We start from the raw sequence: 24,859 nt of genomic DNA, 5'->3' as shown, positions 1-24,859 counted from the left end.
CTTCTTTTCTTCTTTTCTTCTTTTCTTCTTTTCTTCTTTTCTTCTTTTCTTCTTTTCTTCTTTTCTTCTTTTCTTCTTTTCTTCTTTTCTTCTTTACTTCTTCTTTTCTTTTCTTCTTCTTTTCTTCTTTTCTTCTTTCCTTCTTTTCTTCTTTTCTTCTTTTCTTTTTTTCTTCTTTTCTTGTTGTCTTCTTCTTTTCTTCTTTTCTTCTTCTTTTCATCTTTTCTTCTTTTTTTCTTCTTTTCTTCTTCTTTTCTTCTTTTCTTCTTCTTTTCTTCTTTTCTTTTTCTTCTTTCCTTCTTTCCTTCTTTTCTTCTTTTCTTCTTTCCTTCTTTCCTTCTTTTCGTCTTTTCTTCTTTCCTTCTTCTTTCCTTCTTTCCTTCTTCTTTTCTTCTTTTCTTCTTCTTTTCTTCTTTTCTTTTCTTCTTTCCTTCTTTCCTTCTTTCCTTCTTTCCTTCTTTCCTTCTTTCCTTCTTCTTTTCTTCTTTTCTTCTTTTCTTTTCTTTTCTTCTTTCCTTCTTTTCTTCTTTCCTTCTTTCTTTCTTTTCTTCTTTTCTGGTTTTTATTTTGTCCATAAAAACAACCAATTTTCCTAAATCCACCAGCATCAGGAGGTGGAGCTCTGTTAGTTCACACAACTTTAGCCTTTCCAAAGCCTGGGGCACAGGGAAATACCCCAACAGCTGAAGGAGGGTGGGAGGAAAGAATCCCATTTTTCATAACTGTAAATTTCTTTTCTTGTCTTCTAGACTTGTAATTTTAGGGTTTATGCCTTTATTAATCCCTGAATATATGAAACCATTTGCATTCAGTCTGTGATCTGTATCAGCTTCCCATCAATCAGGCTCACAAGGGAGGGTAGTAAAGGAATAAGGAGAAAGGATAAAAGAAAAAGAAAAAAGCCTGAATAAGATTGGTATTCTAGGGGAGGTTGTAGCACTGTCAGAATGAGATGGAAATGGTTTAAGGCAGCTAGAACCCATTCCTGTGGGTAGGGCTCTGTCCATAAAACCCACTGCATGTAGTAGATGCACTAAAAATTTGACAAATTGTGATAAAACAATATTTGGACAACTGGAACAGAGAAGTTACTGCTTATCTAAGCAGTAGTGTATAAGATAATTGTAATTTTTATCAGTGAAATCCTTTTATCTTATCCATAACATACATTTTTTTTCTATCTTAGGCTAGTTTGGACAAATAATATTTTCTAGACTGTTAAGAGTAGCTCTAAAAAAGAAAAAGAAAAAAAAAAAATTAAAAATAAAGAAAAGCTGTGTTGTCCAACTGTGTCAGTGCTATCTTTGGGCAACAGAAGGGATTTGCTGTTTCACCAAAGAAGGACATTTATCTGTGGAGGAAAGGTGCCAGAAAATCCTACCTACAGCAACAATCAGTGCTGCAATGTCTGAAAAAAGAGGGCAAAAAGAGGACAAAAAGCACAAGCATTTAATTCCCTCTCCACTTTCCAAAAATGCTGGTATTTACATACAGGGAGAGTGACACACACAGTCTTTTGCAATTGCCTCAGAGGGATGGATGTGCTTTCCTGGCTTTCTCTTTCTCAAACCTAAGGAAGGTCAAAATGGAATTGCATGTGATCAAAGCACCCAGAGATTGGAGAGAGAAAATTAGTTGAGTTCTTCATGCATTTATTTATATTGTAGAGTATTCAAGGCAAGAGGCAATTATTTTAATGGAATAAATTTGTGATGAAATTTAATTTTTAATAGTTCTTATATAGAAAACTACCAGTGGTACCATGATTATGCCATTACTTTGAACCCAAGATAAAAAATGAACTTTAACAGCTCTGTAATGGAGCACTGTGTTTTGCAGTGGCTTCAGTCTTATTTTTATTATTTCTCTCTTAGTGCCAGGTTACCTGGTCAAGTCTAGAGTTGTGTTCATTTCTTGATAAAAATGTGACTTCCTACAAGTAGCTTTCATTATAAATGGCCATGTAAGCAGCAGTTCTAAAACCAGCATCTACTTCTGAGAATAAGAGGAGAAAAGGATCAGTTTCTAGTTGAAAAATATTATTTCATTGCTGGTTTCGTGTGTGATGTTAATGCTCATGAGCAATGCCATGAAATAGATCATGTGGAAAAAAACTGAGGATCACCTGATGTGGCTGCCAGTGGATTTATTTCAAGATTACACATGTGCTGTCTGTAAGATGTTCAATTTAGTGAAGACAAGTCAAATTCATTTAAATTACGCAGAAATTTAAAAAAAAAATAAAAATCAGTCATTTGAGAAATGGCACTTTGGGGTTTTTAAGGCAGTCTGAAAGATTTAGACCAGAATATTCTTTTTATCAAAAATGTCTCCAAATCCCTTGGATTGCCTTCATTGTGCCCTACATTTGAACCACCACTTCTGAGAAGCTGAAACCTCCTGGAAGCATTGGGGCTCCACCGGCTGTAGGGCTGTAATTGGTGAAAATACCCTTTTTTTTTAATCAACCAAGCAATTGGTCATTTCTGGTGCTTTCTGGGGGCAGTTTTCAGAGCCCTCATGCTGTGGAGTCGTTGGGCATTGACCCACTTGAAGTTTGGGGGTCCCCAGCACAGGAAGGACATGGAGATGTTGGAGAAAATCCAGAGGAGGCCTCAGAGATGGTCAGAGGGATGGAGCAGCTCTGCTGTGAGGAAAGGCTGGGAGAACTGGGATTGTCCAGCCTGGAGAGGAGAAACTTTGGGGTGATGTCACTGTGGTCTTCCAGGACCTGAAGGGAACCTACAGGAAAAATGGAAAGAGACAATTTACAAGGAGCTGGGAGGAGAAGGGGGAATGGCTTTAAGCTGAACGAGGATTGATTTAGATTTGATGTTGGACAGGAATTGTTCCTGGCAGGGTGGGCAGGCCCTGGCAGAGGTGCCCAGAGCAGCTGTGGCTGCCCCTGGATCCCTGGCAGTGCCCAGGGCCAGGCTGGACATTGGGGCCGGAGCAGCTGGGACAGGGGAAGGTGTCCCTGCCATGGCAGGGGTGGGATGGGATGATCTTTAAGGTCTCTTTCAAACCATTCTGTGGCCCTGTGAATCTGATTTAACAGCTTTAATCACTCATCCATCTTTACAAAGGATGGAAGCATGAAGGGATCAAGGTGCCTCTACCAGCAAACTTCATTACCTCTACTGGTGATGTAAAGACAGATTAGTGGCAGAAAAAGCTAATATATCCCTCTGTATAAATGTGAGTGCCACAGTCTTTCAGGATCCTTTCTCCTTGGAAGAAAGAGAGACTTTCTGCAGAATTTCTGTGACTAAATCAGTTTAATTCCATTATAACTCTTATGTCATTTGTGTTTCTCAGTCTCTTATTTTCCATTTTATTAAAAAAAAATTAATTTTTGCCCAAGTGGGCCCATCCAGCTGTGCACAAGTCTTGTTTGCCTTTCTACATTTTAGCTTTTAAAGTTCTAATCTGTATTCCTGCTGCAGCAGAAATCTAGTGATCCAAGCAGGCTACAGCAGAGCCTGGCAAAGTATGAGTGTTAATTCCCTAGGGAACTGTCAAATTGAGCTCTGTTGTTGAGGGAGGGCCAGAGATACAATCATTCTCACTGCACAGTTTTTTAAATTTTTTTTTAAAGTTTCCACCAACTCTACAGCATTCACAGCCATTCCCATGATATTAGTGTTTGATGTATGGAAAAAGAGCCAGGCTTTGAAAGGAAGGGGATTAAAGTATCAGGGGAAAAAATTGGTTGCTGTATATTTTGGCTCGTGGTGATACAGAAAACCTCCAACATCCTGGCAGTTTTATGATGTTTATTTTTACATTTTTACAGCGTGGGGATATTTTTTTTCAATTATAAAGATATTCTGTGGGACATTAAACACATTGTCCCTTTTAAGAAGTGTTTTTTTCTGATTTCCATTTCTTATCCATCAGTATATTAATGAGTAATTTCTACAAAACATGGGTTTTGATGAAACAAGGCTTTTTTTGGACATTTTTCAGTCATATTTGTAGAGCAGCCTTCAAGTGACCTTCCAGCATCTCTGCTGTAGATTAGGAAATGGAAGTGGAGACAAGGATGGGTCATGTTACTGTGAAGCTTAATGGAACATGCATGTTTCATTTCATAAATAACTTAAAAAGTGCAAAAGACCCCCAACATTTTAAAATTTTATGGGAATGTTTAGTGGTTTTAATGCCAGAAATATGAAACTTTAAAATGTTATAAAGTATTTTGCAGTGTTTTGAGTTTTTGATAACTTCATTAAGGATTTGTTGGCGTGGGATGGTAACTACATCTTTTTCCTACTCAGAATTGTTCTTTTCCCCCCCCCCAAGAAAAGCCACAGCTGACAGGTGATACTGTTTAAAACCATTTCTTTTTTCTCTGGAGACAATGTCTTTTTTTGTGTTGCAATAAGACAGGATGATATTTAGAGTTTTTCATATTTCGCTTTTCCCCCAACAATTTTAAACCGGTGAAAATGATTTTGTGTGAAGGGAAACAATTTTTCATAGAAGCCTGACAACCCCTGGCTTGACAAATGATTACTCAAAATTCCAGACATCCCAGATGTGGCAAGTTAAGGAATGTGTCTGATGTTTTCCAAATTGACTTGTTTGTCTCTGAAAATAAATCATAATAGATTAGGCTTGGAGCTCATTTATCAGGCAGTTCAAAGCTGAGCCTTTTCAACAGTTTTCGCCTGTTTGTTTTTGGTTTTTTTTTCCAGGTGAGGAGCCTGGAATGTCAAGGAGACAAAAGATTCTTTCCCAACCACATATCCTCCTTTGATACTTTAAAATGAACAAACTATAAAGAGTATCCATAAATAAGTGAATATGTACATTTTTAAGTAACAAACACTCTGAATTCCACAGGAACTCTTCTGGAAGATCATTAGGAATGGTTAATGTGCACAGTTATTCCTTTCCATATTTTGCAAGCAGTGCATAGACTTGGAAAACACTCATCAGGAAAACTAAAAGTCCTTGCAATAGTAAATTAATCAAGTGGACACAAAACATTTACTGTGGCTTTTTCCTCTAATTTAATTTTTCTTCCACTCTTTTATCTTGCATCTGACTCATCATTTCCCAGTGACTTTTTCTCTCCTCTGGAGCCTAAGGCTGCCCTTCTGCTTTCCTGTTGAAGTTTTGGGGTTTTGTGCAGAGGAGCTGGCTGGAAAGCTGATGCTTTTGTTTGGATCTGCATGAACTGATTTGTGCAGTGATTAGAAATATTTAAAATCAGTTGTTTCTCTGAGTTTTGCTTTTGAAAACCTGGTTTAAGTTCACACATGACAGTGGAATTCAGATTTCCGTGTTCCTTACATGCATTGTACCAAAGCACCTCTATTTGATATTTGAATATTTGAAATTCCCAAGCACCTGAAAACTCTTTTATTTCTTTTCTCAGACCCAAACAATTATTACCACAGAAGAAATGAAATGACAACCACTGATAATCTGGACTTTAAGCATCACAATTACAAGGAGATGAGGCAGGTAGGCAAAGAGGCTGCTGTGTGATGGAGGGTGGATGGGTGAAGGCTTTTTCAGCCCAAATTTCACCTCTTCAAAATATTATTCAACTCTGTCTTCAACATGTTTTTAAAATGTTTTCCCTGATTCAATCTATTAAAAGAAGCAGTCCAGTAAAATTCCCAAAGTCTTGATTTGTACATAAACTAACCTGAAAAAGGTGACAATTCGTGACAGAGGAAGTATTTTCATATAATGTGCTGCTGTAATTTTTCTTCCATGTGTATTTAAGTGGTGAATGACACTGTGGTTTCTCCTTCTAGAATTGACTCTGATTTAACCATCAGTTTTCTCATATATTTCAGTGGGTTTGGATAATCAGAATAAATCTAGAGTCCAATTTCATATTCACAGTTGTGAAAATCAGCAAAAATTCACCAGAAACAGCAGGAAAAACCCCTCATTTAGTATAATTTTAAATCTACCAGCCTTGTTAATCTTGTTCCTTTAGCTCCAAACAGGCAGCCTTGTTCTTGGCTTTGTTATTGTTTTTAATCTTGCTTCATATCACCACAGACACAAGTGTGGGCTGTCCTGAAGAAATATTTCTGCCCACTTGCTCTTCAAATATAAAGATAATATGTTTGGACTTGATGTGTGTGAATCACTTGCTGTGTGCTGGATTTTCAGTGTATTTATACTGCATGAATCACCACTGGGTTTTATTGGGCAATTGTGTACTGAGTCACACGTTTATTTTGGTAGAGATTTCATGGCCTATATTTCTTAGCTCAAAGATTAGATGAGTAGGAACTCAATTGGCATAATTACTGTCAAGAACAATAAAATAAAATGTATCTATGTTGTCATTGCAGAAAGACAGGTTGGTCAGGTTAGAAATATCTTGGGGAAAAAAAAAAACCCACAGGTTTAAACCAAAATGTTCTTGCACTCTTCATACCAATAGAAAATCTGTGACTGTGGTTGAGAATTGTGAACTGTGTGCTCTCCCAGTTTCTGTTTTCTTCTGTGTCAAAATAGTTAACTTTTTTAGAGCTGATTGGATTTTAATTGCTGGTGGGCAGAATATTGTGGGTTGCATTGCAACAAGTGTTATAGTCCCAAAACTATTCTTGAAATTTCAGTGGAAAATGGAATAATAACTGCCAGAGTCAACTTATTAAAAACAAACAAGCAACAACAACCAAAAACATCCTCAACCCCCAAAATATACATTATTGTCACTTTTTATAGCTACCTCACCACCAAACATCTTAGAAAATGTTTTTTTTGAAGTGATTTATTATCACCACTGAAGGAGGAGGAGATGGTTCTCTGGGCCATGTTGTGGAAGCTTTACATTACATTGCAAAAAGTCAAATATTTGTGAGAGGGATAGATATTTTAATAGAATTCTCTGTTTAGAGAGATGAAATTTACAGCTCCAGATTTCTCCTTGTAAAAGAGCATTCAATATTCTTCTTCCAATCAGTGGGAAAACTCGATGTATCTTGTGTGCAGGATTGTTTTACAGCCCAAAATATTTATTATGTGTTCATTTCTGTGTATATTTTTATATATATTCATGTGGTACAGGAAGCTGTTACATGTTTGATGTAGATATTTGGGTACAACCTTGTCTTTGAGACAACAAACCCAGATATTTCACAGGTGAAATATTTTGCCATTTGTGGGACATGGGAATGAGAAGATCAAAAATGAAATATGTTCATTTTCAGCATGGTATTTCCATTAACTCCATTGCATTACATGTCACCAAAGGAGTCACAGTAAATGTTACTACAAAGGCTCTAATGCAGGAAAAGTTCTTTGACTCTGAAAATAATCACATGTTTGCAATTAAAGAGATGATGGGGAGTTTACTGAGGCCAAAACAAATATTTCCACTGAATGTAATATACTTTGAACTTGGTTCTGGGCATTTTTCTCACTATTAATGAGCATTTCCATACTTTCAACCACTTTTCCAAATTGATGTTCCTGCTATCCTGTGAGATACATGCCAGGCACGTCGGGAAAGCTTCTGCACGTGGAAGTTTCAGAGTCAGAAGTTTCTCTGCTGGGTTTTGAGGCTCACATCTCCTATTTCTCAGCTCGTGGAGCTGCATGGATGCAGGGAAACATCAGCCAGCTCAGTTTCCTTCAACTTGAGGAAGGTGTGAGGAGAGAAATTAGTAAACACGGGTCTGAGTCAGTAACATCATTTATGCAGTAAGGTTTTAGCCTTTAGCTAAAATAGAACTGCTTTTAGTGCAATATCTCTACTGGCTGGCAGAGTGAAAATATTAATATTTCTATTGGGCAAAATGTGGCAACCTGAAAAATAAATGCATTTCTGTGCACCCTGGGTCACCTCAAGTCCCTTACCTATAGTACCTCACAGAGTGTGGTTGTTTTAATTACTCTCCATTATTTTAATTACTCTCCATAGCATAATGCTTTAAAAATGAGATAGCAGAGATATAAATTCATGAGCTAAACATAAAGCTTTTACAGCTAAGAAGTAATCAGAGAAGCAAATGAAGAGTTTGTGCTACAACCAATTTAAAATGAACCAATTTATAGCGGATCTATTTCGATGCTGCATTGTCTAAATATGTTCTTTTTTTTTTTTTCCTCTTTTTTTCTTTTTGTTGGCAGTTGATGAAAACTGTGAATAAAATGTGCCCAAATATCACAAGAATTTACAATATTGGAAAAAGCTACCAAGGGCTGAAGCTGTACGCTGTTGAGATTTCTGACAACCCAGGAGAACACGAAGTTGGTTAGGATTTTAATCTTACCTAAATCTGTTGAAGGGGTGTTGGGATTTGGCTTTCCCCCCCTCTCCTCTTTCTCTGTATCTGCACTAATTATCACTGATGGAATTATTTTCATGGCAGCAAAGGTTTCAAATCTATGTGGGAGGAACTTCAGCGCTGTATTTCTAAATTGGGAAGAGGAGGGTGAGCACAGATAGAGGACATTTTGAATGTGGGATCGAATTCTTTAATGAGCATTCTTCACAATAATAAAATAAAAGTGAATTTTAATACTGGGGGATGGATTTTAGCCGTTGGATTGGTGTAGCTATGGATAGAAATTTGCCTTTTTTATGTGGGGTGAATGCATTGCAAGCAGGGACAGGTCAAATCTCCAAATAATTTTGAGGTCTGGGGTTCAATTTCCTACCATGATATAACTCTTCAGCATAGAAAGTCATTCAGTCTTTGGTCCTTCTCACTGTAATAGTGCCTGGGACAGCTGTTGGAATAAAGGAATTTTGTGCTTTCCTATATCCATGAATACCCTGATAATGTGTTTAGATTGATTGTTAGGGAAGTTCTCTTCTAGCAAAGTATTTTTTGTGTGACTTTTAGACCTTCAAAATTGTCAAAATCTACCTCTAACATGCTGAAGTTGTGAATATAATTAAAGATATGTTTAATCAAAAATGGGTTTTAGAGGTTTTACACAGTGGCTTTAGGTACCACTAATACATAAGCCGGTTCTAAAATAGCAACAGAAAGCAATTTATTTCTCCAAGGTGACACTTTTCACCTCTCATCCTGCAGCTGAGACATTTCCCCAACACTCATGAAGTGAAACGCTGCTGATGGACATTGATGCTGTTTGATTTGATTCGATTTGCTGCTCTGACTACAACTCTGCTCCGTGCTTTTTCCCACAGGGGAGCCAGAATTCCACTACATTGCAGGAGCTCACGGGAATGAGGTGCTTGGACGAGAGCTGATCCTTCTGCTGATGCAGTTCATGTGCCAGGAATACCTGGCTGGGAACCCACGCATCGTGCACCTCATCCAGGACACGAGGATCCACCTGCTGCCCTCAGTGAACCCTGACGGATATGACAAGGCCTATAAAGCGGTAATTAGGGTCATGAACACATCAAGGAATTCTTTCCCTTTCCAATAGATGAACCAAAAATGCTCCTCTTGTCATTATTTTCTTCAGGGGTCACGTTTTACAAGCGGTGGAAATTTAAATTGGAAAAGATGGGCGCGTCAGAGTAAACACAAACCATCTTGGGAAAAAGCTGAAGGGATCAGTGTTGGATGTGATGTTGGCTAACAGGGGAATGTACATGGAAAGGAGGGTCACAGAGACTGCCAGAACAAACCATCCTCAGGTGTTCAGAGCCACGGGAACACCATTATGGAAAACAGAAAATCCATGCAGTCTGTTTCTCACGAGAAACCAAGCTCAGCACGTGAAAATTCGAATTCCTCCGCAGCTGAAATTTAATAGTGTGCCTTTAAGGAGAGCACAGTCTGTTGGGTGTTGTAATAATTCAGTCTGGGTGAAGACAGACAACCAGGAAAAATTGTAGGGGCTGGTCAAATGCACTGGAAAATCTTCCAGAGCAGTCTGCAGAAGACAGAACAGGAAAGTCAGAATCATAGTCAAGGGAAGGGAATGTGTGCTGTCTCCATCAAGAGGTATATTTTGGGTAACCTCAAGTAAATTTTCATGGATTTTCCTTCACCTCATTCAAGATTTCATACAAAATTTTTAAAAAAGCACCAATTATTTAATTCAGTTAATAAATAATTAATCTTTACTTTCTCTGTATAGGATTACCTCTGGCACATTCCCAAACATTCTGCAGGGGGCTCACAGGTTGTTGCATTCTGAATGAACATTAATTTTTATTTTCTTTCTTTTTCTTTCTTTTTATTCCAATCTAAGGGTTCAGAATTGGGGGGCTGGTCTTTAGGACGATGGACTCAGGATGGCATTGACATCAACAATAACTTCCCTGACTTAAACTCGCTGCTCTGGGAGTCAGAAGATCAGAAGAAGAGCAAAAGAAAAGTTCCAAACCATCACATCCCAATCCCTGACTGGTACCTGTCTGAAAATGCCACTGTGAGTAAGGCCAGGAGAGGGGACACAAAGGCTGGGATGTGCTGAGAGAGGGAGATTTACATTTCTCAAGAACTGAATAACCTGGGAGTGAAGTTCCACACCTGATCTAGGTCAATAATTCCCTTTATGTCAGTGGAAATAAAAATTCACCGCAAAAGGACCATCCCCACACAGGTTTTAGAGGCAGGTCTTGAGGAAGGAACTATTTCCTGGAGGATTTTCTTTTCCCTCAGCATTTGCAAGGACCTGGAGGACTCAGTACCCAACTTTTACACAGCAAGGTAGACAAGGAGAAGCACAGCATAAGCTCAGCCATGTGGATCAGGCTTTTCCCAAGTCTTGTGGCACAGATCTTTAAAAAATTCACTCACAGATTTATCCTGGGATTTTCCTGCTTGCTCTTACTTGAAATATATTTTCATCTCAAACAACCCAGCAACAGATCAGGCACATGCAAACCCAGTGTTGGGGCTTACGTTAAAGTCGTTTATTGGATCGTAGTGCCAGAAATTTAACTTATTTTGGCCTGACATTTTAAATATAATGGCAGCTATTAATAGCAGCTTCACAGGCTTCACAAGTGGCAGTTTTTAGTACTTTGGAATCACACAATCATGGAATAGTCACAGTTTAAAGAGGCCTCCTACAGTCCAACCCCCTGCCAAGGCAGGGTCACCTGGAGCAGGTGACACTGGAACACGTCCAAGGTGGGTTTGGAATCTTTCCAGAGAGGGGGACTCCATGGCTTCCCTCCCTCCTCTGCCACCCTCATGGAAACATTCATCCTAATGTTGACGTGAAACTTCCTGTGCTTTAATTTCTGGCCATTATTTCTATGTTTAACATCCCTCATTTTGGAAACAAAAAGAGGGGCAGCAATGTCACCACCTGACCCCTCTGTCAGTTCCTGCTCTTGGCCCCACTCGACACAAATGTTCCTATTCCATAAACTACTGAAGGAACGGGAAGGTTTTGTTAGGTCTTAAGGGATGTCTGTGACCTCCCAAGGGTGGCTGACAAGCACCACAATTTAAAGAAGGTCTTCTCCTTGCCAACATGCCTTCTGCTGGCTCCTGATGCTCAGGAACCCCTCAGGGAACAGCATTTCCAGATTTCCAGCCTGAATCCGAGCTGCTGTTACTCTTCCTCCCAGGTGGCGGTGGAGACGCGGGCGATCATCGCCTGGATGGAAAAAATCCCTTTTGTGCTGGGTGGCAACTTGCAGGGGGGAGAGCTGGTGGTGGCCTATCCCTACGACATGGTGAGATCCATGTGGAAAACCCAGGATTACACGCCCACCCCCGACGACCACGTGTTCCGCTGGCTGGCCTATTCCTACGCCTCCACGCACCGGCTGATGACGGATGCCAGGAGGAGAGCCTGCCACACTGAGGACTTCCAAAAGGAGGATGGCACTGTGAACGGAGCCTCGTGGCACACCGTGGCTGGAAGTAAGTGGTAGAAACTCCAATTAGTGTTGCCTTGCTAATTAGGGTAAAGCTGTCACTGCCTGGTGTGCGCTGCAGCAGCAGGAGGTGGTAAAGTGTGTGCTCTAAGGGGAATATTTCCAGATGTCATTACTGCTGTTAATAACTGGTGACTGCTTCTTTTACAACCAAGTTCTCCAAAAATGCACATGCACAACATTAGCTTTGAGAAGTCTGTGCACTCAGCACAGTTTGTCAGGAAGGAACCGAGCCAGCCCAAAGCCCCACACAAGGTGACAAGAAGGAAAGTGCTGCCAAGCACCACAGCCAGCGTCAGAGCTGAAACAGCAGCTTCAGGGAGAGACCCCAGTGGCTCTGAGACAAGGAAGTCCTGGTTTCAGCCTCCTGCTGATTGAACTCAGCCTCAGATCAGCCCCCACTCACATTCACTCAGAATTGTAATGAAATGCCATAAAAAGCTACTGTTTGCCTGCTACCATGCTATTTCTAAAACACCTGGATGTCCTTACACTTGAGTTTTGCATGGGCTCCCCAGGCATTCCTGCTGCCAGGATAAATCCCAGCCTGGATCAATCTCCACACACCCAAGCCTGTCACCCTGTTAAGGAGCACAGAGGGGAAGCCATGGCCTGTGGCGTGGCCAAAACCTTGATTTCCAGGAAAGCCCAATTAGAAACTCATTTTTAACAGCATTAGGCACGTTTACCTCTCTGGGTGTGCACTCAGAGCAGGCTGGGAATCAGACACTGCTGATTCATCACAGTTCTGCTCAAAGCCTTTGTGTTTTTCCTAAGTGCATCAGTCAAACAACGTATTCCCTGAAATTAGGAAATGAGACAGGCGTCTGCCACCAGTGGGCTGACAACAGGAACAGCACGAATGGCAAACAGCTGCAGGCCAGTGTCTCTGAAAACCAGGTTTAACTGAGTCTGGCTCCTATTTGGAACTCACAGGTACTTCCACTGCATAAATGTTTTGGGATTTTGGACATGGCTTTTATGCTGGTTCGTGTGGAGTTGGTGCTGGCCAGCCTTTAAAGGCTGCAGTTGAGAATTAGCTTTTCAGATATTTTCTCAGGAGGTTAAAAAGTGTTGGGTGAATTTGGGGGGAAACTTTGAACTCTTAGGTCTGACAGTACATTCCCGTGCATTTCTAAAGCATTCTCTGAAAGCTAACTTGACCACTTAATTATCTAATTTATGAATTTAATTTTCCTAAGTGCTACAAGAAGCATCATTATGAACTGATCCAGAAAAGATGGCATTGGCCTTGTCACTAACAGCTGTCACACTGAGTTCTGTTAAGTAAAGATGGACAATATAGATGCTGAATATCACCCTGACTTCTTAGGATCAATAACATTTTGGATTTGTTTAATCTGATTTGTTTTATTTCTTGATGATGTTTTAGTTATGATTTATGTCTTGCTCTGTCACATTAAGGTAAGACCTCCAACAGAGTGCTTGCAGGAGCTCTCCCACCCATCCTTTTGTGTGGTGGCATCTCCTCATTGTGCCACGCCTTGAAACTGCCTGTCCCCCCTCTCCTCATCCACCTGCTTCCTTGCAGTGGTCCTGCACAGAAACTTCTCACTGGGAAAATTTAGATGGGATTTTTCCAATTGAATTTCAGTCCCTAGAGAAGCACGGGCACCACAGATATCCATCACCTCTCGTGCCCATAAAACCCAGCCGTGACATTTCCTGTGTGTTATTTTGACTGCACTGAATGCAAGTTCTTCAGCAATTTTACATATAAAGTTTCTGCACTGGGTGAACTGCACAGAGGAAAAACAGAGATTGATTTAATTTTATTTCCTGTGTTTTTGAGGCTGGATTTGCATGTTCAGGCACTGGGAAAGAGTCGCTCTTGGCAACGCAAAGCCATTTTCTTAAATACATGTATTAAAACTGAGCAATTACTGTGTATGGCAAAACATTTCACAGCAGATTAATCAGGATGTTATACAGTATGTGAGGGGAAAATAATTGTGGCTGTTTCTCAAGTGGAAGGGAAGCACATTTATGCAGAGTAGCATATGCCACTGGCTGATGTTTAGGTTTTCCCCTTCAACAAAAGTGAAAAGTTTAACATCTGTATTATATAATCCTCCTGCTCTGCTTCCAGAAGGCACTGAGGGCTCATTAAATACTTGACTACTGCTCTGTGGTGATTGGATGGGAACAGGGATTTTGGTTTAACTCTTCTTGGTCAGAAGCACTCGGTGAATGCAACTCCTGCTAATCTTTGCCATTTAAAACATAACAATAAACATCATTTACAAACATATTTTAAAATACTTTCTTATTAGAAATGCAGGTTAGAACAAGAAATGAAGCTCACAGCATTTCTTCCTCTAGTACTCATGTTCTGTATCTCGTTATTTGTGTGAGAGTGAATAAGCAGGAAAAATGATGGTGAGAAGCAGGAGAGAAACCTGGAGAATGGAAATGTTGGAGCTCTGCATGTAAAGACAGCCCTGTTTAGTGCTCCAGACCTTTGCAAAGGTTACAGTGGTCTCTGTAAAGCAGAAATAAACTGCAGCTCCCCAGAGACTGGAGGCACTGAGGTTCCTGGGGCTTGATTAGGACATTCTTTTGATGGGAATCCCTATTGCAGAGTATCCCAGTCCTCTGCAACACCCTGATGGGGAGAAAAGAGATCCCACCATTTCTTCAAAACCACAGACACCACATGTAACATAAAATAATTGTTACTAGCTCGATTTTCCTGGCTCTTCTATCAGATTACTCAGGGAGGAAAACAGACTGAGGAACTATTTCAGCAACTGTTCTGATAAATCACATTTACATAACAACCCCTGTGTGAGCACACAGCTCTGTGTCCTGGCGTTCAGGGCTCCATCGCTTGGGTGAACAGCTGCACCTCCCTGCCACACAACACAGTTCCATTTCTACCCAGGGCACTCATAAGGGAGAGCTGCTCCATGGACAGTGTCCAGGATTAGGGATGCTTAGTGCTTTCTTAAGAGCAAAACACAAATTCTTGTTGTTGGGAGAGACCTTTCTCCTCCTGGTTGTGTCCCCATCCTCTCCTTCAACAGAATCCCAGAAAGGTTTGGGTTGGAAGGGACCTTAAAGCCCTTCGAGTTCCAGCCCCTGCTTGGAACAACTTTTCACTATCCCAGGTTGCTCCAAGCCCTGTCCAACCTGGCCTTGAGCACTCTGGTGCTTTGTTACAGAACATTTGGCATTTCTAAAAACACTTTACCCTTCCAATTCTGCCAGCTAAGCCAGCAGGATGCAAACCCAACTTGTGTTTATAGAAGTTACATTAATTTCCACAAAAGCTCAGTGCTGACCAATAGATTCAAAAGGATATAAAGTTGTAACCTTTTTCCCCACTACTGACAGGCATCAATGACTTCAGCTACCTGCACACCAACTGCTTTGAGCTCTCCATCTACGTTGGCTGTGACAAATATCCCCACGAGAGCGAGCTGCCAGAGGAGTGGGAAAACAACCGCGAGTCCCTGATTGTTTTTATGGAACAGGTATTCCCCAGCAGTGCAGCTCCTTCCAGACCCAGAGATTAAAGTTCCTACTGTCTTCCTTGCATGACTGATTATGTGGTTATTGGGATTTTTGATAGACATAACACTTCAGCCAGGCTGGTTTGACTTCAGGGAATAAAATAATGAAGATTCTGAAAATTTGATGTGGGTGCTGAGCTTGGTAGGAAAAAAAAAAAAGACCCCAATATTGTGTCTGTTGTTTCATCTCTTCTTTTTATCTATATCTTGAATTTGATGCCTCAGGAATCCTAACAAAATTCACAAACTGATGCACAAGTTAATGCCTGAAGAGCTGTTACAGGGTTAATATATATTCCACAATGTTGTGAGCCATAAAGTAGTATATATATAGTATAAACTATAGAATATATATAGCATAAATATAGAAGATATATAGTATAAAAATATAAACCATATATATTTAAATATATATATAAATAATATATAAATATAATATATATATATAGAAAACTATATATAGCATAAAACTGTAATTCACTTATGGAAATAATGATTCATTGTAAGTTCCTAGGAATACTACTGTTCATTTCTGTGCAATATTTACTTGCTTTTTTGCTTCTCTTCACAGGTCCATCGTGGCATCAAAGGGATTGTGAAGGATGTGCATGGAAAGGGAATCCCAAATGCTGTTATTTCAGTGGAAGGTGTTAACCATGACATTCGCACAGGTAAAAAAACCAAAACCAATAAAAATACAAAACATCAGTGCAAAAGAACAGACTTGTGGTTTAAAAACAAACCCACTGGACTGTGTTCCTAAGTACCACACCCACGGGTTTTTTCAATGTTAATTTTATATATTTTTATCTCTTTACTGGTGTTCTGTGTTCTTCATTTGCTGCCCTTTCCATGTGCTTTGCCACTGAGGTGCAGAGTGGCAGATTTGGACACATAAACTGATTTCAGGCCATGGAATATCATAGAGCTTTGTGATTTCCAAATCTTTAATGTTTGCCACAAGAGGTGATCTGAGCCAGTAATGAATTTTGGAATATCTAACTTAGTTTATGATTAATTTCACTGCTGCTGTGTCTCCACTGTAAAAGAAAGCATTGAATGACAGATACTTAATTAGGCAATAATGATTCTGCCTTAAATATTTCAAAATGGGACCACTGGGAAATGACAGTGGGAATTAAAGTAATCAGCTGGTTTTTCTCCTCTTGGAAGCCTTGGCAGTTCTGAAAGTCTGCCATAAAGTGTGGGTTGCATTACTCTGTTAACAAAATTAATGTATCGCTCTGAGTTAATGCAATATGTGATTAATCTCCAGCTCTCTGTACTCTGGATTGTCATGTGGAAAAAAATAAGGTTGAATAAATGTTCAAGATCCCAAAATCCACCTTGTAACACTCAGGGAACCTTGCAGCTATTTGCATCTTGAATTATTGCTCAGCCTCTATGGCTCAAGGCCATCTGCACTTGTTAGTAAAAATAAAAGTACTTATTTTATTCCCTTTAATTTTTCTTTTTAATGAGACATTTAAGCTCACACTCTGGAATCACTGTGGATATGGGAACATAAAAGTTCTATCTTGTTTCATATTATCCAGATAACAATACACGTCTCATTAGTCCCTGAAACGAGAGGATTTATGCTGGAGCCAAAAAGCTAAAATGACATGTATAACTTTAGAGAGAGAAGGCAAATTGTCAGCAGTCTTCTTTCATTTATACCTTTTAAAATGAAAAATGTGTCTATTTAAACCTCTGAGTTGCCTTGATGTAAAAATAGGCCAAGCAGGGGAAGAATTACGGCCACCATCTCTATTCACATAAGTTTTGTTTCAAGTGAGCTGAGCTCTGCTGTTCCACTCCTACATTAACGTGGTCAGCTGCCCTGTAGAGCCAGACAAAAGTTGCCTGTAAAAGCCCTCTAATAACATTTAAAGGTTTGAGAAAATTCCTTTGCTTCCTCCTGTGGACTGAAATAAAAGCACATTGGTTTGTGTTTCTGCTGGATGCCGTGTCCCTGATGGAGCGAGCGGGATGCTCACACCATTAATGGGCTGATTGAAGGCATTGATTCCAAGAGCAAGAGCTTTGTGGGGAATTATTCCATTTTCCCTCCATGCAGATGTAGCTATTGATTAAGTCTGAGTGATTCCATGTCGTTACAGTCAGATATGGGCTGGACTCTCTGAGAAAACCTCTGGAAAGAGAGTTCAGCTGGGTGAACAAACGCACCTTTCCCCCTCTCCCGTGGTGCCAAGGCAGTTTTGGGGGTTGCTTCTCGTGATTTGGGAAATGACAAAGTAAATATTGATGGAGAAATGTGCAGTTTCTTCCTGGTGAAACACTCCTGTGTCACAGCCAGACTTCCAGTGCAGCTGTTTCTGTGTGGTTTTTGAACCAAAGCATAATTAATTTAATTTCACCACGTGTCCAGAGAAATTTTTATAAATATTTTGGTAAGTGTGCTGTGATTTCAGCATACTTTATATACCAAACCCCAAGGATTTTAAAGTAACATTTAGTAATATTCATTATATTAAATATTTTTATATATCAAATATTTATTTAATTAGTCTAAGCTAAGCATTACACTGGTATTGCAACTGTCCTGCCTCACTCCTGGGTGCCTGGTCCACACAGAAAAGTTAAGTTGGGTGTACAGCACTATGGTCAGGCTTCCTGGAGAGCCTTTTGTTGGTAAAAAAACAGAAAGATTTTTATAATATATTTAAATCAGTGCAGCTTTGTACATTTCAATGTAAAAATTGCTTTTTACAATTACTTAATTGCAACTAAGGTCTGTCCCATCAGGCTCAAAGGACATTTCTCCTAATTGTAGAATTTATGGAGCAATCTGACATATTAAATTCATAGCACTGCTATCTTTGTCCTTTAATGCATTGTTATTTTATCTAAGCAGACATGGCAATACTTTCCCAGCCCCAGTAGGTGGATGTGGATGCAGTCTGCCTCCAGCCTGCTCCCACTGGAACCTATTATTTCAGCAAACCTATTATTTACTAAATTTATCTGTGTTTTTAATTGTGTTTCTTTTTGCCATCTGTTCTGAAATTTATATTTTTATTTATTTTTTTACCTACTGGATTTAATCTGATTGTGAAAAAAACCCAACCCTTTAGCCTGGTATTAAATTCTGGGCACTGACAGCTGACAGAAATACTCCTGTCTGCTTGCTGGTAAATGGAAAGGAGGGAAAGTGCATCCTGCTGAAGGCTTAATACCCAGCTTTGCAATAAATTCCCAGTGGGGTGTGAATGTGTAGGTTTATTCCTGGCCCTGTGTGGGGTTGTGATGAACTGACTGTTAAATGTGTCAGGAAAATGTGGGTCAGGTTTGCAGTCCTGGGGCTAAAGCCAGCCTGGGAGCAGGGATGTGATCACACGGGGGGATGCAGAGCTCTTTGCCTGCCCTGTGGTGTTGCCAGAGCATTTACAGCTAAAAACGAGCCCTTGGGGATAAATAGGAGGAATTTGGGCAGATTTATGGTTTGGCCTTTTGTTCAGCTTCCAACAGACCCAGTGGTGAGGGAGAACTGAATAAAGAGCCTCTCTTGGAGCCTTTCCAAAAACACCCAAATCATGAGAAACAGAAAATTTGGACTTTATTATCACCCCAAATGTGGTCAAATTGATTTAAAAACCCCTGATTGTATTGGGCTGTAAGAATGGACCTGATCAGGTACAGTTCTGGCACCCAGAGGCTGCACTATCAGGGCACAGTCAATATTGCCATTTGTTAACACTTGCTGCTTGCAAGCACATTTATTATTTTACCAAATCCTAAATTAAAACACTGCTTCTTTTAAACAGAGGCTGACCAGCCTGATCCTTCCCCAAATATAATATTTTTATGCAAATCATCTTCAGTTTTTTCTACACTCTGCACTGCCAGTGAGCCAAGGCTGGTGTTAGTAAGGCTGTCAGGTCTCATCAGTGCTGAAAAACCCCAACCCCTCCTCATGCAGGAGATGTTCCATTTCTATTTTTACATGGAATTGCATATTTGAATATGTATTTTCATTCACAGGCAGTTTCTCCAGGACAGAGTGCAAAACTAATTTTAGGTAATAGTTTTTCCCCTTTTTCAATTCACAGCTAAGAATACTTGGTGGTTAAAATCATATTTAAAAGAAGCCTAAAACGATCCTGATGCACATATGGGTACAAAGAATGGGTATATCTGAGATCATTCATGGGGAAAAAGAAGAAACCAAAAACTCCTGATTCAATGAGGTGTTAAAATACACTTTCATGAGTAGTTTAGTTGATTACAGGAGTTTGGTTTACATGTAATGCATTTACATTTAACCAGGTGGTTAAACATCCTGGTGAATTTACTTTGTAGAAAAATCAGTGTAATAAACGCTAATGTAAGGCTTTACAGAAGGGATTATTTATTTACACCCCAAAGTGAGATGGTATTATGTATTCACACACTCTTCCTAATAAATACCACCAAAGTCTGTGTCCTGGCAGTCTGGTCAGGGTTGTGTGATGTGGATATTCCACTGGGGCTCCTCTGGATCCCTCAGTTAGGATTAGTTTGGGAAAAGTCTTTTCTACCCCACAGAAATCACCAGATTTTGCCTCAGACCTTTCCAGCTGCTGAAAATCTACAGCTGGATTGGGGCCTTTTCTCATCATTTGGAAAATCTGATTGAGGTGTGTTTTTCTCTAGGGTTGGCTCGATGAGGAGGGGTACTTGTGGTGGGGGCAGCCCCTTGGACACCCTCCTGGTGTGAGGATGGAGGGTCCTACCTGTGGTGTCATCTTACCATGGTCAAGGACTTCTCCTGGGGATGGTGCAGGGCTGGGAGCTGGACTCGATGTTCCTTGTGGGCCCTGTCCAAGTCAGCTTACCCCGTGTGATCCTGTGTCCTCATTTAATGGACCCAGGAAAGGTTCTGATGTGATGTGAGGAGAAATTTCTTCATGGGAAGGGTTTTCAAGAACTGGAGCAGGCTGCCCAGGGATGTGATGGAGTCCCTGTCTTTGGAAGTGTCCAAAAAAATCTGTGGATGTGGGGCGTGAGGACACGGTTTGGTGGTGAACACGATGGAGATGGTTGATAGTTGAACTTGAGGATCTTAGAGATGTTTCCCAACCTCAGCAATCCTGTGGCTTTACAAACACCACTTTCCTCAAGGAGAAAGCACCAAAATCCTGAAAACCATCTTTCTCCCCACCAGGAGCCGACGGGGATTACTGGCGCCTCCTCAACCCGGGCGAGTACATGGTGGGCGTCAAGGCCGAGGGCTACACCGCCGCCACCAAGACCTGCGAGGTGGGCTACGACATGGGGGCCACCCAGTGCGACTTCACCATCTCCAAGACCAACCTGGCCAGGATCAAGGAGATCATGAGGAAGTTTGGGAAGCAGCCCCTCAGCCTGGCGGCGCGCCGACTGCGGCAGCGGGCGCGGCGGTGGCAGCGGCGGTAGAGCTCGGCCCCGGCTCCGCTTCTCTCAGCCTGGCTGTAGTCGTAGTGAGAGTTCCATAGCCCATCTCTTCATGCATTTTTCTCTGCAAGAGGCCTTTCTGTTAGTGGAGCTGGATGGATGCTGGGGTGGGGTGGGGAGGGGGTTCCTCATTTTTGGTGGGAAAAAGAAAAATCGGAAACGAAGTTCAAGTCGGAGCAAAAGGAGCCCTCGGTTAAGGGGAGAGACAGGGGGAATGGAGGAAGGTGTTTTGAGTTGAGCTGGAATTAAATGTTTTGCTTGTTGGGTTATTTAATCCTTTGTCAAACTGTTTCCTTTAAAAATTGAAGAGAAAGGATTAAAACCAAAAACAACAAAAAACGAGATACTTAAAAATGAGAAGTGTTCTGAATGAAAAGTTGAAAAATGTATCTAAAGTATAAAATTGGTATATTTTTGCAACTCAAAAAAAGTTTTGACGCTCTTTATACTTTTTTCTCATATGGAAGGAAAAGCTGAGAGGTGAAAACTTCTGTTTAATGTGATTGAAACTTTTGTCAAAATTTCTCTCTTTCCCTGAAAATTCCCCTTTTGATAAGCACTCTGTTCCAGGAAAAAAGCCTGCAGTGAATAACCCACTTTTGCTTTCCTGCTTGGGTTGTTTAGATTTAAGGATGCTTTGTGCTGCCAGAGTTTAATGCCAGGAGTGTTTTCTCCTCTGGCTTTTTAAGGCTGCAATTTTGCTCCATGAACTAAACCTGGCAAAAAGGTTTTGGGATGAGGAGCACTGTGGCATGGCAGTTCCTCCCTGATGTGGGAGAAGGACCAGAAAAAAGCTTTTCCTGAGGATACAGCCAGTATGAGAGGAGAGGCTTAGTTACTCACTGGGAGGTGCTTAATTCACAAATCCACTGATACCATCTATTTTCCTCATTTTTGGCGTGACTTGAAGTGCCTTTTGTGCTCCTGCACATCTCACGCCACATCCTGTGACATGCACAGTTCTGGGTTCCTCTGCAGGCTGCTCATCTTGCTGCTGCTTTTCTGGCCTTCTGCCTCTTTGGGAGCAGCATTTGTGCTTTATTGGAGGTTTTTGAGTAATGAAATTGTACAGCAGGACAGGATTGAGGTTCAGGAAATACACAGAACACATCTAGGAGAGAATCAACACTGGGAAAAGTGCTGAAAATACAACTTTGCTCCATTAGCTTTGATATTCTGACCTAAATTACACCAAAAAAAAAACCAGGGTCAGCTTCATGATTTTAACCAGTCTGTGGCTAAATAAACATTTCTTAACATGCTTGGTAGCAGACTGCAGCAGATTCTTCCAAATACAATTCAGTTTTAAACATTTTGATTGCTATTTTCAGTCTTTGCCCATTTGATAGGACTCTTGGAAAAGACATTCAGCAAAATATCATTGAAACTGAGATAAAAATAAAGCATGAGTACAAAAGTTACTATAAAAATACCAGGTGCCATCTGTATTAATTATTTTTTTTATTGTCAAGGAATGTAGGAAATGCATAAAATGTAAAAGACTGCAGAATGAAAAATATAATCATGAGCCCTTGCATAGTAAATAATCATATTCTTAAATTTCTTAGGCAATTTCAGCCCCTGCTTGTTCTGCAGATACCATTAAATAACAGCAAAAGCTCCAATAAAAGAGAAGAGTGCACTTTTAATTCTTTGTGACTGAATTATGGAACACCTCCAAGTCAGTATCATTTCAATTAAGTAATAGAAGTAAACAACTCATCCAAATATTCTATCATGTGGAATTATATTTTACTAATAAAGCCTCTTTACCACCCTTACAGCATCCTGTATGCCACATATTTTTGTGTAGCAAAGCTGACTGCAGTTTGTCAAGGAGGGATAATTTTCTTGAGAGGTGAGAAGAGATTAATGATGTCTTTGTGCAGGTAACAAAGTGAAATAATTTTGGATATGGAGTAATGACAGCAGACAGTTTGTTTGCAGTTAAATTTGAATTGTTCACTGATGTATGTAGATTTTATTGCCATCATGATAGATCGAGAGCACGCAAGATTTTTTGGGTTATGAATGGAGTTTTTTGGGTGGATTCTCTCTGGAGTCCCACAAAGGCATCTTGCAAGGTGGTTGGAATGCACTGACAACAGTGGAACAAAATAGCCAAATTTAAATGGGATTAAAGGTGGAAACCAGTGCTTTGTTCCTGGCAGGTGAGGTCTCTCTACCCTGAGTTAATGGTGTGAGAGTTTAACTTTACAAACCTCGAGGTTCCTGTGCTTTGTTCTCAGAACTGAGGTTCTTTCCATGAGAAATTATTTTTTATTTGATGACAAGAAATGGATTTGCTGGGGAATTCTTGGACATCTGTTAGCTGAGACTGGACTGCTGAAGGCCTCAGGTGCTGGGGACAGTGGCCTTGGTGTTCTTTCCTGGCTGTCACTAGTGCTTGCACGAGTTTGGGCACAGCAGAACTGGGACTAATGCAGGTGGCCTTACTCCATTTTAGTCCAGGCATTCCTAAATAAATGGCCTAATAGCTGTCAAGTGAATTTGTCTGTGCAATTATTTTCTGATTGTCCAGCACTGGAAAGCACTCAGGCTCCAAGGAATTTTACCAGGAATATCAGATGTGTGAATATCTCACTCTGAGATGTTTATGCCTGCCCTGGATGTAATGATATCAAACTGATGTGTGCCCTATTTGCTGCTGTAGTTATGCACCTGGGAGTTAAAATGTTCCTTTCCTTTCAAATACACAGCACCATTATTTAACCTTCAGACACATCCAAACCACAAACCAGTAAATCTGGATACCAATGTTTTCTATTTATCTGCCTTTCCCACCTCTTTAGAACAGGTAATTTTTTAAAAAAAGTCTGTGCTTTAAATCTCTTTTCCTTTTAGTGTTGTAGGAAAACAGACAACCCTACAGAGATGCCAAGAAATAAAACTGGAGGGTGGATTCAGCCCTTTTGTAATTACAGATCCATTTGAACAGCTTATAGCAGTTCTCTTATGTGGGAACTTTGCTAAATCTCCATCATCCCTGATATAAAAGAGAAAAATACAATCCCTTCCAAGTAATAAGAAATTCAGCTGCACAACCTCACCCACACAGGAAAGGTGAAACAAATGAAAGGTTAAAGCAGGAGATGCTCTACTCTGCTTGATAATACCAACCATCAGTCATCTGCTCCCATGCAGAGCCCTGACAATCAGAAAACACAGTGGGAGCTGCCTGGCCTCTCCTTAACTATCCTTGTCAGGTTATCCAGCTGCTCATTTTTATTGGTTTAATTATCATCTGAGTTTTTCTCATCCAGCCTGATGACTACAAGTGCAGTAACCTCTCAAAGACAGCTTTCAGTGGCTGCAAATCCCACACTGATTTGGGTTGGAAGGATTTTAAAATCCATCTTATTCTACCCCCTGCCATGGGCAGGGACACCTTCCACTGTCCCAGGTTGCTCCAAGCTCCATCCAAACTCACCTTGGGCACTGCCAGGGATGAGTGAATCAGGCTGGGAATGTACAGAAACAATATCTGCTTACACACATTGGTATAAATGTAGTGTCATTTGGTAATCTCTAATCCAAGTTTAATTTACTGGCAGCAGAAGAGTTTTTGGAATATCTGAATATGGCTTTTACCAGGAGGTTGAGCTTTTCTGGGTAAAACACTGATGAAAATGAATGTGAGTGAAATAATTGTCTATGCTGGTTAGGAAACACATCTTTTCACTGGATATTTTAAGCCTGTCACATATTTTCAGCTTCTGTCACCATCTACTTTCCCTTCTCTTATCCGTGTATAGCTGTGGGTTTTTTATCTCTGACTTCAGCTCATTATTTTCACAGAATTTGGGACATCTCCCCAAAGTGTGGATTTCAGCAGTGAGTGACAGTGATTCAGCCAGATTCCCTTGTCTCTTTTATCAGGCTGTGGCAGGTGGTTGACCTTTATGAGAAACACCAAAACAGGAACAAACTTGAAACAGAATACAAGTGGTTTCACACCAGTGCCTTCCACTAGTTAACCTTTAAAAACTGCCACGAGATACATTTGCTGTGGGTCTGAAAAAGCCCAAGTTTGGAGCTTTTCAACCTTTCATTTTGTAAC

The 24,859-nt window shown here is 40.4% G+C and overlaps 1 protein-coding gene across 1 annotated transcript in view; it reads left to right on the top strand.

The window, feature by feature from the left end:
• CPXM2 (carboxypeptidase X, M14 family member 2) overlaps positions 1 to 23,283 on the top strand; it is a 67,212-nt gene extending 43,929 nt beyond the window's left edge. Inside the window, exons 6-13 of the mRNA XM_015633912.3 lie at positions 5,387 to 5,475; positions 8,113 to 8,236; positions 9,143 to 9,339; positions 10,162 to 10,341; positions 11,495 to 11,792; positions 15,164 to 15,303; positions 15,914 to 16,013; positions 20,510 to 23,283. Coding sequence (XP_015489398.1) covers positions 5,387 to 5,475; positions 8,113 to 8,236; positions 9,143 to 9,339; positions 10,162 to 10,341; positions 11,495 to 11,792; positions 15,164 to 15,303; positions 15,914 to 16,013; positions 20,510 to 20,760 — 1,379 coding nt within the window. The 3' untranslated portion in view covers positions 20,761 to 23,283. The remainder of the gene's footprint in view (positions 1 to 5,386; positions 5,476 to 8,112; positions 8,237 to 9,142; positions 9,340 to 10,161; positions 10,342 to 11,494; positions 11,793 to 15,163; positions 15,304 to 15,913; positions 16,014 to 20,509) is intronic.
• The last annotated feature ends 1,576 nt before the right edge of the window (positions 23,284 to 24,859 follow it).

Source organism: Parus major, chromosome 6 (genome assembly GCF_001522545.3).
Source record: "Parus major isolate Abel chromosome 6, Parus_major1.1, whole genome shotgun sequence".
In the NCBI taxonomy this organism is placed as follows: domain Eukaryota; kingdom Metazoa; phylum Chordata; class Aves; order Passeriformes; family Paridae; genus Parus; species Parus major.
The sequence above is the reverse complement of the archived record's forward strand: the minus strand, read 5'-3'. Positions and strand labels throughout refer to the sequence as shown.